Consider the following 15,960-nt stretch of genomic DNA (forward strand, 5'->3'; position numbering starts at 1 on the left):
ACTTAAGCTGCAAGGACTTCAACCATTAACTTAGCTATTAGGAGTGTGCAAGTGCAGTGAAATGACTGACCCCTTGAACGTTATGTATTGTGTCCTATAGAGAGCCAGCCATTGGTAACAATTCAAACGTAACCAGTGCTCATACACTAAGCAACATTGAACACGTCTAGGCCCAAGATGAAAGAAGCGTGAACAATAATGATCCATGACTCACTCAAAGCTATCTTAATCAGCAAGTTAGTGTGATCTTCTAGCAGTTTTGTATGAGATTCTGCAACGCTTCTCAGCTAACCTATCTCCCAAGGCAGCTTTGGCTATACAATATTAATATTCAAATAAATAAAGTTGAAAAGGGAGAGCACACGTGGAATCAAGAGAGCTAATTGGTGAGTAAAATAAGGAGGGAGAAAACTATTTCTATATTTAATAACTAAAAAGAGATTATTATGATTCTGAGAAAGAAAGCAAAACTGGAAATGGCATCGTTGACCGAAGTTCCGCCGATGATTAACAACTTGGACGTCGGAGATGACAAAACGGCGCACCTGAGCTCCTCCGGCAAGCCTCCAAGAGACCTCTCTTCAATGCGCCATTGCAACAGCACTGCTTGGTTGATCGATTCCGTTGGTTCATCTCATCTCTTCTTTCCTCCTAAAATGTAACTTGATCGGATCTCTTTACATTGTGAAATGAAATGGCGCAGGAAGGAGACCAGAGATGTTGTCCGGAAGGAGACAACACCACGTTCCAACTTGTGTTCAGATCTGGAAGTTGGTCGGATAAAGGACCGAAACGGTCCATGGAAGACGAGTTCATCTGCGTGGATGATCTCACAGACCATATCGGATCCACTGGAGCTTTCTATGGGGTATACATACATACACAAAGTCAAACTAGTTTAAGATTCTTTGAGATCTTATCAATGTCTTGTAATGAAGGTGTTTGATGGACATGGAGGTATTGACGCTGCATCATTCACAAAGAAGAACATTCTGAAGCTTGTAACGCAAGACAAACACTTCCCAAGCAACACCAAGAAAGCTACAAGGAGTGCCTTCGTCAAGACGGATCATGCTTTAGCTGATGCTCCTTCTCTCGACAGATCCTCAGGCACAACCGCACTCACTGCTCTCATCTTAGACAAGACCATGCTCATCGCAAACGCCGGTGACTCCAGAGCCGTGCTAGGGAAACGAGGCAGAGCCATTGAGTTATCAAAGGACCACAAACCCAACTGCACTTCCGAGAAGCTACGCATTGAGAAGCTTGGAGGTGTTATCTACGATGGCTACCTTAACGGGCAGCTCTCGGTGGCTAGAGCTTTAGGAGATTGGCATATTAAGGGAACTAAAGGGTCGCTTTGTCCGCTCAGCTGCGAGCCTGAGCTGGAGGAGATTGTGCTTACGGAGGAAGATGAGTTTCTTATAATGGGATGCGATGGACTTTGGGATGTGATGAGTAGCCAGTGCGCGGTGACGATGGTGAGGAGGGAGCTGATGCAGCATAATGACCCTGAGAGATGCTCTCAAGCTCTCGTCAAGGAAGCATTACAACGCAACAGCTGTGATAATCTTACTGTAGTGGTTGTATGCTTCTCTAAGGAACCGCCTCCCAGGATTGAGATACCTAAGTCGCATAAGAGGAGGAGCATCTCTGCCGAGGGGTTGGATCTACTCAAAGGTGTTTTGAATGATTTGTGAAGGAACTGATCAAGCTGAAAAGTAAGAAGAGACTTGCTTTGTTTTTGTTTTGTTCCTCTGTTATAACAAGAAAGGTCAGAGATTCCAAGCTGTATTCTTTTTCTCTGGTTTGTTTCCAAGTTTTGATTCTTTTTGTAAGGAAGGTTTAACCCATTTTTGTACTGTAGAGCTTACTTACCATATCTAAATGATTTTAATACTCTTTGCATATGAATAAAATGACAATTGAAGCAACTCTCTCACCTCTTACTCCCACAGCAGACAGCAACATGTTTCTTGCATGGATTTGCTTCATTGAACTGCTTCCTGAAGAAGAAGGCCTCTTTGGTTTGACTGGAACTAGGGATGTTTTTTTTTTTTAACACTGAGAATTCCATTCAACATAAAGGGCCAAAGTACAAACGTACGACAATGGTGAATATCCACCATGCAAAGATAAAGGAAACAAAAGTTCAAACCCAATAGGGATAAAAATCAAGCGCACAAGGCAAAAGAAACTAATAATATCAAGACCACTCGAAGATAAAGATCTCGGATATAGTGGGTAAGAGTAACGGGGTGGAGACAGCAGTTAGGCCTCTCTTGCTATCGCCTGATGAAGCCAAGCGGGTCCATCTCTTGCGACATAAGATTGGTACCGATGTTCCGATGTCACACTTACAGCTATTCTCAATGCAATGGAGTTTCTTTCAGGAGGAACATGGTCAAAACGCCAAGCCGATAAAAGCTGCAACTTTGAGTTGATGATGTTTGAGACACGAAGGGATTCAAGAGCACATACCTGACCATCCCAATGATATAAGAAGCGACGTGCACGAGTAAAAGAAGACTCGAAGATGATGTTATCAAGCCTTAAGGATTGCATACTTTCTACTGCCCATAAGGTAGCACATAGTTCTGCTTCCTCTAGAGAGTGAACTGCTGAATACGCTCTTCGACTATGCATTAGGACTTTCCCGCTTGAATCACGAGTAATCCAGGAAACACCACAGTTAATGGATCCATTCACCCATGCTACCCCCATATTGCATTTAATCATACTTGGTGGAGGAGCTTGCCATACAATGGCCTGAGACTTATTAGCGGCCTGAATATGGTTGGGGTTCTGTTCTGGAAAATTAACATTAAACCACGAGGCCGCCTCTTCCTCAGCCTTGTTAACAATGGAAAATGGAGATAAACGGACCTTTTCAAACACCAATCCATTTCTGGCTTTCCAGATATGCCACAATATCCATGGAATACTCTGTTTGAGTTTAACTGAGATGTCTTTACTCTTGATGCACGCAACCAGATGGTGGAGATTTAAGAACACAGAATTCGTAGACAGACCATGCGGCGGAAGTGGCAGGTTTGCTGCTCTCCAAACATCTTGAGCCACTACACAAGAGAAAAGGGTATGACAAATCGTTTCACTCCCCACTCCACAGGACTTACAGGTAGTATCAACTTGAATACCACGTGATCTTAGTCGGGCCGAAACTGCTAATGCTCCAGCAAGTGCCCTCCACACAAAGTGGCGTATAGTCTGGAACCTTTCCTGCTTCCTCCCCTCTTATCAAGATAGAGAGTGGTCCAAGGAAAACAAGTTTCTCAACAAAGATCAGCTAATTATGAGTCGTCAAGGAGGGTCGTCTTGTGGGCTAAAACGAGAAAACGTCTTCGATATTTGTGCTTTTAGGAACCAAGAATCATGCCATTACTTTTGAGATAGTTCTACTAATGTTTTGCTCCCATTCATGTTGGTGAAGTTGAATTTGGGAGACTTGTGGTGGGTACAAGAAGTAGACAAGACATTCGACCCCATTTATCAGCCTGAGTAAACATAGAAGGAATATAAAAAAAAGATGTGTGTGTAATTGTAATTATACCGAGTCAATGGTGGCTATGGGAGTCTTAAATAGTACGGTGTCACCACCTGAGACAATTGACTCTAGATGGAGTCACAAGGTCCAACATTGATACAAAAAAAAATAACAAACTTAAAAAACTTTTGGCTCTGACTTGAGCCCCGTGTTGTAGTTAGTGATCACAATGGCCACCCCCGAATGGAGAAGAAGATGAATCAGCCTCTGGGCTTGTGGAGACGAGGTCGGTTGCAGAAGATCCGCCCATTGGCCCTAACCAGTGCTGCGACGCCCACACATATGCCCGTCCACAGAAGCGAGAAGAACAAGTGCTTATGCTTATAATCACTCCCAGCTGGTCAGCAATGTGCACAGATTTAGACTAAATTTGAAGGAAATATAACCATCCCGCCAAAAGATAGATCAGTCTTACCTTGTTTCAGAGACATTGTTGCAAACCAGAAACTGATCAGAACCACCGCCAATGCCACAGGGAAATTCTGAGAAATCAGATTACTTATGTTGTTAGACTATAATTCTTTATATGCTGAGAAAAATGGGCTGGGCATAGTTTTAATTCTTAATTGATGGAATGCTTACGGCTACAGCCTCGAGGCCTCCCTTTTGAGGCACAGGGGCCATGTCTCGGCTCATAGCAACTATGTAGTGCCCTTGCAGGAGATCAATCGCATCCTTTTGCACACAGCCAAAAAACGAAGTAGAGTCCGGACACATTCCAGATTCAGGGACAAGTGTAGTTACTAAGAATGAAAAGCCACTGACCTGTTTAGTTCCATCAGCAAAGTTATTCAGGTAATAGCGTACGAGGGAGCTCCAACCATCTTTAAGGACACCTTGGGTAGTCCGATGCCCATACCTACAATTTAGCCCGTTTGAGACACATTAGTGGCTTCTAGCATAAATATACAAAACACTCCCTTCTTAAATTGACTGCATATTTCCTTTAAGATACGACATTTTCAGACCTAAGACTAAACATTTTACCTGACGAAATCTCCTTTAAGTGCAGGAGTACCAGAGTATTGAATGCTAACGTCATCACCGTGATTAGCCCATACTGAAAGGCGAAAGCGCATAAGCAAAATTTCTAAATTTACATCTATGTACTCTGGTGCAATATTAGATTTCCTACAAAGACAAGAGACTGACATATTTTATAGCGTTCGTCAAAGTTCAGATGCGAGCTTATGGTTTCTTCAGCGCCAAAAACACCGATCCTTTTGAGTTGAAGTTCTAACATCTTTCGACCAATCATGCTCTGCACATGGCAGGAAGTATGCAGCGTGGTTGAACAAAGACCAATGAGTTAAGAGCAGCATCATCATATTTTATGACTAACCTGGGTGACATTTGTACGGTCTAAGCAATCTATGCAGTTTGTTCGGACAACACCCAGCTGTTCCTTCATTTTATCACCCTTTTCATTTACCAGAAAGTACCTGATAACATGCCAATTTTTAATAACTATTAAAATTTCAAAATTGTATGACTAGATATGTTTAAAGAAGTACATACCCATTTTGTTCAAGAAAACCCTCAATCTGCTCGTACAGAATTGATAAGCGCTCAAAATGAATATGCCCACAGATGCGGTGGAAATCAAAGTGCAGGTATCTACAGGAGAACGCAGTTCTTTTAATGAGTTCAAGCCAATATGATAAAAACGATCTAAGAAGCAGATTAGACAACATATTAACTACCTAATTTCATCCCCAGTAATGTGCTGCATAACACTAGCAAACTTCTCACTTAAGCGTCCCTCACCGCCATGCTGATCAGAGAAGAAGCAATTGAGGAATATAAAGATCAAGAGCTCGCAAACATGATGTGTACTACATCTTGAGTCGCATAAATCCACAAATATTCATGTCAATTTAAGAGAATATGTACCTTATTAACAAGATCAACTGCCAAAACTGATCCATATTTTTTCCTTAGGTCCAAAAAGTGACGCTCAGCTATACGCGTCTGCAAGAGAAGCACCCAATGCAAGTTAATTAAAAGAAGTAAAGAGCTAAAAGAGCACATTTTTAATTAGAAATTAGAACTCACGGCTTCTTCAGGTTGGACAATCTCAAACTTGGGCTTGTAAGTCAGATCTACAATTTGCTCCCACATAAAAGGCATGGATCCTCTGACCTGCAAATGGAGGACGTAAAAACGATAATGGATTGAAAAGAATATGCAAAACAAGAATGTGAATGGTATTATATAAACTGATCAAAGAATTGTAGCATAAGGGAATTCACAATATGAGAGCATGGTAAAAACAACACCTGAACAAATGATGACGAATATCCATTCATCTGAACAATTTGCTCAGTCTCCACAAAATTAGCAACGTAGCCATCAGGATCAGCTCCTCTTCGCCACATACGCGTACCTTGTATATGATCAAAGACAAGAGGGAAGACACAATCACAACGCAATGCGTGTCATCTAAATTTCCTGCAGGCAATGGCATATACTTCTCCTATTTATCTATAAGATATAAGCTCAAAATGATTCTAAGGTGCCAACATCGGGATTTCCCATTCTAAAACAAGTCCCATCAAGTTCTGTTGAATTAGTAATCTACGAGAAAGATCCTACTATTCAAACAAATGACTGAAGTCCCAGAGACCTACTTAAAAATTCACGCTGGACATCAATACAATAAAACCTATTGAAACTTTCCCACTCTTTTGGATTTTTAGCCTCGAACTACTTAAAAGCGAAGATGTACAGGTAAGAATAGCAGGGAGAAATATGTACCGTTTCTCCGAGTGCATCTTCTTGCAATTAGAGTTATGTCAACAATATCTTTTCCAATAGCTGTTTCAAAACTATTAAAACGTGACTCAGGGTTAAGGAAAGATTCATTCAATAATAAAACGTAGTCACGTAAACAGAAGACAAGGGAGTGAAACAACTGATAAAAAGGATATTCCCTTGAATTACTGGAAGCAAGAACTGGTCAAGCTGCAAACGTAAGAAAAAAAAAAGATAAGCTATCCTGCAAGTACGAAAACAAGGAGCTGTAAAAATAAGATTAAAGAACTTCCAAAATACACTCACCTTGTTATCGATAAGAACTTCCAACATGTAATTGTTCCAAAGAAACCTCGGCTCAGCCTGTATAAAAGGATACAGCACCAAAAGAAGTTACGTTATGTCACAAACTAGCAACAATGAATGACTGACTAATTAATAATGTTTATAAGGAAAACTGATCAATTTCACAAAAGTAGCAATATGATCACCTGTCTCCACAGAGGAAGCGACTTAGACTCAGCACCCAAATCATGCAAGCGTTGTGAGCTGAAAATCACAGAACAAATGATTAAACTAAAAGGAAAAAAAACAACGGAATCTTTTAAAAGGTAGATGTTAGAATAGTTTCATATAAAATTGTTTCGTGCAAGCCTTAGAACAGTACTACAACATACCTATGCCAACATTAAAATGATAAGGAAGAAGATAGAAACCATTTACCTCAGTGTCAAGTTAACTTCATATGAAAAATAGAGACCAGTTGTCTTTTCTGCGACGCTAAGCAGCTTGGAGAACTCAGTCTCCATCTTTTTCTGCCCCAGAAATGGTGTGGTCCATTGAGAGTCGAAATCCATCATTACTACTAATACAAAAGTGGAACAGAGAGTTTTTTGCTTACCTGTTCTTCAGGCGAGTTCTTAAGTGAATGGTCACAAGGAAGAACTTTTAACGATGTAATTTTGAAAATAGGATGGCCCAGAAACGACCCAACACGCTCAGTCTCCGTCACAACCACCAAGTAGGATCCTGAATCGAAAGAACATCGCAATCTAATCAAAACTCAAGAGTAGGTTTCAAGATCTATTGATCCAATATGATAAATTGTGTATTATATATATAGAACCTGCAAGAAGCTTCAGCATCCCAACCACACCAGATATGGAATGGATTTTAGGAACACGCAAGGATTTGCACTCCGAGACTTGATCTGAGAGACGCAAGGAAAGAGGATTAGAAAGCAACCATTGATTGATTTCAAGAAACGTTCGGAAGAGACGAAGAAGAAGAACGAACCGATGAGCTTCATGGAAGCGTCGACGCGGCTGATATCCAAACACGGAGCGCCTGAGCCATCAGCTGGCTCGATGACGTACTGATCGGGAAACTCCCATAGACGTAAACGGGAATGCAATTTGTTCCGAGATTCCATACTGAAATCAACATGGGAGATGGACAAGATTCACGAATCTTTGTAGAGGAAATCTAAAACCAAAGGAAGATGATCGAAGACGAGAATCGAAGAATCACCTGAGATCTGAAGCTTTCGCCGGGAAACGTCGGAGAGGAATTGAATTATGGAATATGCGTGTCCGAACGTGAAATGATTCTGCCTTAATCAAGTCGACCACCTCGTATTTTTAGAAGGCAGCTGCCCTGGGTTCGATTCCATCAGGTTACCAGGTTGACTTTTTGATATTTCATGTTATTCCTTTTAATTAAATTTACTAGATTTTGACCCGCACGCCCGTGCGGGTGTATTTCTTTTTAAAATATGATACTATTTGATTTTTATGTCACTATTTAGGGTTGGGCAAAAAACTCGAACTCGAAGAATCAAACCGATCCCAATCCGAATAAGTAGTACTAAATCCGAACCGAAATTGATTAAATATCTAAATTATTCAAAATTTTGGTATTTGAAGAAATAAAACCTAATCCGATCTGAACCGAAGCATTTTGGATATCCAAAATAGATTTATATACTTATATATATTAATTATTTTTAGATTTAATATATATAAAGACATCCAGAATATATATGATACTTTTAAGTTTGCATAAATGTTTGAAAATATATAAAAATAATGAAACGTAAATATTTTAAATAGTTAAAAAAATACTCAAAACTCCAAAAATACGTAAATAATTATTAATTCTATATTCAATTATTTAAACCAAACCTATTTAAATTGGTTATCCAATTCCGAACCAAATCCTCAAAGATCTAAACTGGATACGAAATCCCAAAAAGACCCGAAAATGAACGCTCACCCCTAATCACTATTGTATATATATATATCCTATATGTGTCCTCATAGGTTACAAAATATGTGTTATCATATAATTAATCGTATTTTATATGTACCATCAAATAAGTTTTTTTATAATTAATAATATTTTATACATACAATCATATAAATAATCACATATATTATATTTTAAAATTTAATGTGAAATATAAAAACCATAATTTAAGTTGGTGTTTGAAATTTGGCTTTTTATTGTATTTTTATTATATATATTGAAAACATTTTTATAATAGTTTTTGGAAAATATGTTAGTAAAAATCAAATTTTGAATATATGTATATTTTTGAATGAATTTTTTATATAAATCAATTTTAAATTTTTATTTTGATTTGAATATATATATCAAGTAACATAGACCCATTATTTTTTAATATAATGTAATGGACTTTTAAATTTTTAGTAGCATAAGCCCATTTTTTTTTTTCTAACTTACTGATATCCATGTTTCCAAACAGTACTATTTTTTTAACTAGTATCCATATTGCCAAACAATCTCAATTTGTACTTCAACTTTAATAATATAGATGGGATAGAAGGGCCGGACATCATTACTTGTTACTCGACTTATACTCGTTACTTGATTCATATCCGACTCGAAAATTTAAATACTCGATGTTGTTAAGATAAGTAACAAGTCGATAATTTAATACTTGCAAGACCAAGTCAAATATAAGTATCATTATTATTTTTAGTATTTAACTCTTTACGCCACCTTTATTTACTTCATTACTTGATATTTGTTACATAATCTATTAATTAATTATTTATATTTGTCTTTTATTTTACTTGCATTTAGGATTTAACACATATACTCATTACTCTTCTTGTACTTACTCGTATATGTCTTGATTTTTAAATATTCGTCGTCATCTAGTCAACTATTATATAGTAACAAGTATTTAAACTTTAACTACATGACTTGTTATTACATGTTACTTGTTTGTTTAGAGAAGATATTTTGTCATCATAAAAATTATACAATGTTTATAGATCGATAAATTCATATTTTTTTTTAATTTTTCTTCTTTATAATATAAACAAATATTTTGTTTAAAGTAATTTGCATGTTATGCTAAGTAAAATAAATAAAATAAACTTTCATGTCCATTTTTAATAGATTATTATTTAGTAAGTAGTTTTTAAATACTCGGAAAACCCCGTAAATAGTTCACAAATATTCGTAAATAATTCATAAGTACTCGTAAGTAGTAAGTAACAGAGCAAAGCAAGTATAATTTATTTTTAATAAAGTACTCGAAATAACAAATACTCATTTTTAACAAGTCAAGTACAAGTCAAAAATTTTATTACTCGTACAAAGCAAGTCAAGTTGTAAGTACATGCAAAATAGCGAGTACTCACCGTATGCCCAGCCCTGCCCCTTGTTTCAAATTCGATCCAAGCACTTGTCTTTTCTTCACAATACCAATTGGCAATTGATTTGAAAGTTTACTAAAATACTCTACTAGAGTGGTCTTTTATCACTTTGTGGGTGTATGCATGCTGGTCATGAGGACAGCTGAAAAAACATCTCCCTATGCTCAATATATATATTTTTTTATTTTTTTTGGTCAAACGTTCATTATATATATATTATTCGTCCTTCAAACTGTATTTGTTTCAATCTTCATTAGTCTTAAAACCAGTTTTATAGGTATTAAAACTGGTTTAAAAAGTGGTAAGGATCAGTCAGGTTCGGATCTTTACAGAAAACCGAATGGGTCGTGATATTGGAATAACGGGTCAACGGATCCGATCAAGTTTAATCTGAAAGTAAAAACCCGAATGACTACATTCCATACCCGAACGCAAATCATTTCCTAAATATTAAGGAGAAATTACATGTTTATTGTCGGTGTTGATTGAATCAAACGATGATTTTTACTCAATGTTCTCTCAACAACATAATCAATTCCTTCCTATATAATCTCAGAAATATTTAGGAAAAATGATCGCTGAGTACATGAAATATTGACCATCACATGGCTAACTATGCGAACTAAACTAATGTATGTCTAGCCACATGAAATATATGTTATGCATGACAACATCCTTCAACTTTATGATATTATGTAGTTAACATCATAAGTTTAATTTTATTCATCCAAAAACTGATGTGGATGTTATTATGTTACAGATCGTTTAAATATCTTGTTTCAACAATTAAAATATAACCGATCCGACTATAATTTAACTAAAATTAGATTTTAACCCACATTTTAACAGCGTAAGAATATTTTTAACAAAATCTAATTTACAAAATCAATATGTTTTAACATTTTTTGATAAGTAGTGTTTTAACATTTTTATTTTAGTGTATTTTTAAAACTATATAATTGTATTATTTTTATTTATATTAATCTGTTTTGTTATGAACTTTTAATAAGTAGTGTTTTAACATTTTAATTTAGTGTTTTAACATTTAAATTTTAGTATATTTTAAAACTATATAATTGTATTATTTTTATTTTTATTAATCTTTTTTATTTTTTTAATTTTTTTAATCTGTTTTGTTATGAACTTTTGATAAAAAAAATTTAGTTTCGTTTGATTAATTGTATATATATACTTCTTTGATAATTTTTTTAATTATAAAACTTATTTGCTGTCAATTTACTGACTCTAATATTTTATTTTCTTAAAACTTATATGATGTCAACTTAAACCAAACATAATCTTGCGTATATAATTACAAATTACATACTTTTAAGAATAAAAATAATCAAAGAATAAGATCTAATATGAAAGTTTTACAAAGTTTAAATGAATGGAATTTTTGTTTATGAAAAAATATAAAAAATAATTCATTAACTTAATAATTTCATATTAAACAAATAAAATGTTAGAGTCAATAAATTGACATCAATGAAGTTTTATAATATTTTTTTATCAAATAAGTATATATCACACAATTAATCAAACAAATTACATAATTTTTTATTAAAAGTTAGATTTTTATTAAAAGTTAGATTTTGCAAATTAGATTTTGTAAATTAGATTCTTACGCTTTAAAACACGGGACAAAATCTAATATTGGTAAGTTACCCTTAGATACGTCACATTTTAATTGATGAAACGAGAGATTTAAACGGCCTCTGACATACACATCATTTTTTGGATGAATGAAATTAAACTTGTGATGTTAACTATATAACATCATAAAGTTGAGGGATGTTGTCATGCATAATATATACTTCGTGTAGCTAAGTACACATTTGTTTAGTTTGCATGGTTAGCCATGTGATGGTCCATACTTCATATAGTGACCAATCATTTTTCCAAATATTTATTCCACTTCTCACCATATTTCTTTGGCCATTTTGAATTTATACCCCTAAATTCCTCATCTTTATAATCTTGCTTCGATTCCTCACAATGAGAAACCTCAATGAATCATTCTCATGCGTTCAATTTACCGGGTTCGATGTATTTTCACTTCAGGTTCATCGGATTTGGTGTATTAGCACATAGTTTTGATTTTGGTTTTCAAGTTTTGTTGTCATTACTCTCTAATTTCATTTATAAAAAAATTACAACATAACCAAAAAGAGTCCTGATAAGAGCATTTCTCCCTATTCAATTTTTTTTTGGTCTTTATTTTATTGGATCCTTATTTGGTTTTCTGGTTTAACTAAGTACAAACCAATATTTTAGAACCGAAATTCTGATTGAGATCCCAACCCGATATTCTATTGGATACAACCATTTTTTAGAAATATTATATGACTAAACTTGAACCAAATCTAAATGAACTTTTATAATATCCGAATGGGATTGAAATTCATAAATCCAAAAATCCAAAACCCAATTGCGTTTGGTATCCCGAATGCCCACAGCCCAGCTCTAGGTATTAGAGTGGGTCTTACACCGTGTACGTGTTTCGAATCAATAATTCATGCTACTAATAATCGAAAGAGAAAGAAAGTATTATCACCATTCGAATATATAAGTGTTCAAAAAAAAAGTATTATCTCAATAATTTCATTATTATCATGACAAAGTGGGTTTTAAAAATGTGACAGCTAAGATGATGTATACAAACTTGTTTATTTTCCATAAACTTGATGTTTTAAAGACTTTTTTGGGCAGGATACTTCAGGAGATCAAGTCTGAGTATGCGTGAATGCAAGAGACTTCCGCAATATAGATATTTCCCAATCTTGACTCCGGTGGTTAAGTGACTAATTTTATGATCATGGTAAAAGGCGATGGGGTTTCCATCCAAATCCACCTGTAAAACGCCAGCATCCTCCGCGAACATAAGATTGAAGCCCCACTTAGCCACCATGGCTGTGACTTTTCTCAAGAGTGGATACCTCATCGACAGCTTCCACAACGTTGTTACTCCCTGTATTAATTCACAACACCTTTTCAACAGTAATCACACACACAGACACAAAAGATGATATAAGCTCATGATAAACATCAATACCTTAGGTATTGCGATCCAGTAATGTCCATCTCCATCAGTGGCGAAGCCAGTGCATGAACAGAGTGAGCACGTGCACCCGTAATGGTTTTGATATTTTACAAATAGTATGCAAAACCTAGTTAGGAGAGATGGTTGACGTGCTCTTGTGCACCCACGATGTCGCGCGTTCGAAGCCCCTATAGGCATATATTTTATTTTCTATTAGATTATGCACCCACTGAAAATTTCTTCTAGCTTCGCCCCTGATCTCCATCGTACCGAATGTTATCTGGATAACCCGGTAAGCTTTGAATAAATACCTCCACTCGCTCTTCATTGATGTAATACTTGCTGCATCTTCTTCTGATAACAAAAAGAAAGCAACTTTGAAATTATGATTCAATGAATGCACATAAAGAGGAGATTACAGAGTTGAGAAAGAGGACACTGGAGTTTCGCAGAAGACTAGATGGGTTTGGTCGGGAGACATAGAGATGCCATTAGCGAAGTAAAGGTCTTTTAAAAGGACCCGAGTTGTTCTTGTTGTCGGGTTAAAGCTCATGAGTCGACCATGCGGTTTGCCTTCCAGAAAGTCAAAGCTTGCTTGACTATAATCGTACTTGTAAGAAGCATCCGTGAAATACAAAACGCCGTTATCTCCAACGGCGACTGCATCGGTGAGCTTAAATCTCACTCCTTCTGCTTCATCCGTCAACAACTCCGTCTTCCTACCGTCATCGCTTATGTTCAACAGCCCCTAACACACACACACAAATACATCATCATCATCTGACTGAAGATGCTCAAAAACATTCGAGATCCAAAAAGAGTCACGACCACCAAACCTTGTAGGCGTCTGCGACAATGACTTCTCCATGTAATCCAAAAGCGAGGCCAAGTGGTCTACCGCCAGTATTGACCCAGTCCTCTACGACAGAGTCATTACATGACTCTAGAGCCTTGACACGTTTCACCCATCCATCTAAACAGCCAGTATAGATAAGACCTGAGTCTCGGTCGTAGGCGATATCCTCGGGCTTGTTGAGAAGACCGACGCCAATAAACTCAGCGCCGGTGAGAAGTTGGTCGTTGACAAGCGGAGGGATGGAAGTAGTAGAGTAGACAAGTGCATCGGCGGGAAGATGAGATGGGTCGAAGGTGTCGAGACGGTAGAGAGTGATGGATGCTATGAAGGGGATGATGGTGGAGAAGATGAGAAAACGACGTGAGAAGAAGAGAAGAGGCATTGAGAAAGGGTTTGTGGAAGATGGTGAACAACTCCAAATATTGGTTATGAAAGACGTACACGTTTTGGACCATGTTTGGTATGCAGTCAACCGTTGACTCAGAGAATCTTTAGTTAAATCATTAAGTTTCATATTTAATGGGCTTTGACTATTTTTCCATTAGGCCCAATACGTTTATTTTTTGTCGTGTTCAGTAGGATCTGGGTGAGACTACTACATCAGCTGGCTCTGTTTTGATATGGTTAGAAGCTTTGAACCTTCCTCAGCCACAAGATTTGTTATTTCGTAACGAAACAACTGTAAACCATTTTAGGAAATGAGATTACGAAACGCAAATTAATCACTTTTCTTATACCGTTTAAGTGTATTTAAGTTTGATTCTTTTTAAAAACAAAGTTTTGTTTTAAAACGCTTTTACCATCTAAAGAATTCTCTCCTAGTAATCAATTTTTCTCTAATGTTATTTGGATATGCATGGAGTGTGGACTAACGAAATTACTCAATAGGTGATGACGTGATGAAAACAAACACTTCCTGCATATAATACTACCAAATCATACCTCCGACCTTTAAACCAACATTTCCTGATTGGTTTTGATATTTTTCAAACCATGTTCGTTAATGAAAATCATAGGATCAGTAGTTGAAAGGAATAGTTAGTCCAGTCACTTCCTCTCTGCTAACAATAAATTAATTAATTATACAAAATCACCAATCTAGCCATTGATTTGAAATCGATGTAAAATGGATCTGGTTCTAGATCCATGATCCATAAAGTCATCATCTACAGTAGGCATGCAAATATAAAACCGGGTCCAGGTTTTCGAACTGAACTGAACAGAGGTTTTCTTCTAAATTTACCTAACCGGGTCTAAGAACACTTCCAATGGAAGGTTCTATCCATTGAATTCTAAATATTAATATGTGTATGTATATATTGTATGTGTATGTAGTTGTAGGGTCCACTAAATAGCGTAGAACTCATATCCAAAAGTTCTAAAAACAAAACTTTTAGAACACCATTAACCTAACAACCTGTAATGGAGTGCTTAATTTTTTTTTCCTAATTAAAAAATGGACCAATTGCAGGCTGCCACGTATCAGTAGGATCCGCGAACAGTGCAAGCAACGGTGCTTAAACAGGCTACAGAAAAGCTGCTGCTTAAAATTTTATGGGTTCCATTATTTTTTGTGAAGCACCTCCCTAAACACTTAGGGTAAAGATGCTCTTAGAAACTTTGGGTAGGGGTTCTTAGGGATGGGCATTCGGGTACCCATTCGGGTTCGGTTCGGGTCTATTCGTGTTTCGGGTTTTCGGAGTCAAAGATTTTAGCTCCATTCGGGTATTTCTAAATTTCGGTTCGGGTTCGGTTTGGATCTTTGCGGGTTCGGTTCGGGTTCGGATAACCCATTTAAATGATTTTTAAAATTTAAAAATTCATTATATACTTTAAATTTCTCAAAATCTATTAATAAAATAAAATATCACATATAAATTTGAATAACATATATTAAAATACTTAAACTTAACATATAAATTGGTTTGGTTTCAATAGAGAATCAATAGATATTTCAAGTATTTTTGGTGTTTTGAGTATTTTTTTAGTTATTTTAGACATTTACTTTTGACTATTTGTATATATTTTCAAATATCTTAAGCAACTTAAAAGT

At 36.1% G+C, this 15,960-nt stretch overlaps 4 protein-coding genes across 5 annotated transcripts; 1 reads left to right on the forward strand and 3 right to left on the reverse strand.

Moving 5' to 3' along the window:
- The first annotated feature begins 169 nt into the window (after nt 1-169).
- On the forward strand, nt 170-2,221 carry LOC106443541 (probable protein phosphatase 2C 47). Its single transcript, XM_013885097.3, has 3 exons — nt 170-623; nt 704-868; nt 939-2,221. The coding sequence occupies exons 1-3, from the start codon at nt 447-449 to the stop codon at nt 1,698-1,700; spliced, it is 1,104 nt and encodes a 367-aa protein (XP_013740551.2). The 5' UTR covers nt 170-446; the 3' UTR covers nt 1,701-2,221.
- A 50-nt stretch (nt 2,222-2,271) lies between these two features.
- On the reverse strand, nt 2,272-2,724 carry LOC125607006. Its single transcript, XM_048776438.1, has one exon. The coding sequence runs from the start codon at nt 2,722-2,724 to the stop codon at nt 2,272-2,274; it is 453 nt and encodes a 150-aa protein (XP_048632395.1).
- Nucleotides 2,725-3,537: 813 nt separating this feature from the next.
- On the reverse strand, nt 3,538-8,007 carry LOC106437927 (phosphoinositide phosphatase SAC7). Of its 2 annotated transcripts, XM_013878949.3 has the most exons (21): nt 7,850-8,007; nt 7,616-7,752; nt 7,446-7,529; nt 7,221-7,348; nt 7,043-7,134; nt 6,811-6,868; nt 6,626-6,682; nt 6,496-6,529; nt 6,323-6,403; nt 5,845-5,951; nt 5,621-5,707; nt 5,459-5,536; nt 5,269-5,339; nt 5,084-5,182; nt 4,908-5,007; nt 4,718-4,826; nt 4,553-4,625; nt 4,331-4,424; nt 4,148-4,240; nt 3,981-4,047; nt 3,538-3,902 (listed from the first exon to the last, which is right to left on the reverse strand). In XM_013878949.3, exons 2-21 carry the CDS (start codon nt 7,749-7,751, stop codon nt 3,766-3,768), a joined length of 1,785 nt encoding a protein of 594 aa, XP_013734403.2. In that variant the 5' UTR covers nt 7,752; nt 7,850-8,007; the 3' UTR covers nt 3,538-3,765. The 2 variants fall into 2 exon arrangements, with proteins under 2 accessions (XP_013734403.2, XP_048631797.1); XM_048775840.1 differs by having other exon boundaries at nt 6,496-6,682.
- A 4,570-nt stretch (nt 8,008-12,577) lies between these two features.
- LOC106437929 (protein STRICTOSIDINE SYNTHASE-LIKE 5) lies at nt 12,578-14,693 on the reverse strand. Its single transcript, XM_013878951.3, has 5 exons — nt 13,888-14,693; nt 13,489-13,799; nt 13,311-13,405; nt 13,064-13,092; nt 12,578-12,979 (listed from the first exon to the last, which is right to left on the reverse strand). Exons 1-5 carry the CDS (start codon nt 14,419-14,421, stop codon nt 12,701-12,703), a joined length of 1,248 nt encoding a protein of 415 aa, XP_013734405.2. The 5' UTR covers nt 14,422-14,693; the 3' UTR covers nt 12,578-12,700.
- Between the last annotated feature and the right edge of the window lie 1,267 nt (nt 14,694-15,960).

Source organism: Brassica napus, chromosome A1 (genome assembly GCF_020379485.1).
Source record: "Brassica napus cultivar Da-Ae chromosome A1, Da-Ae, whole genome shotgun sequence".
NCBI classification, from domain to species: Eukaryota; Viridiplantae; Streptophyta; class Magnoliopsida; order Brassicales; family Brassicaceae; genus Brassica; species Brassica napus.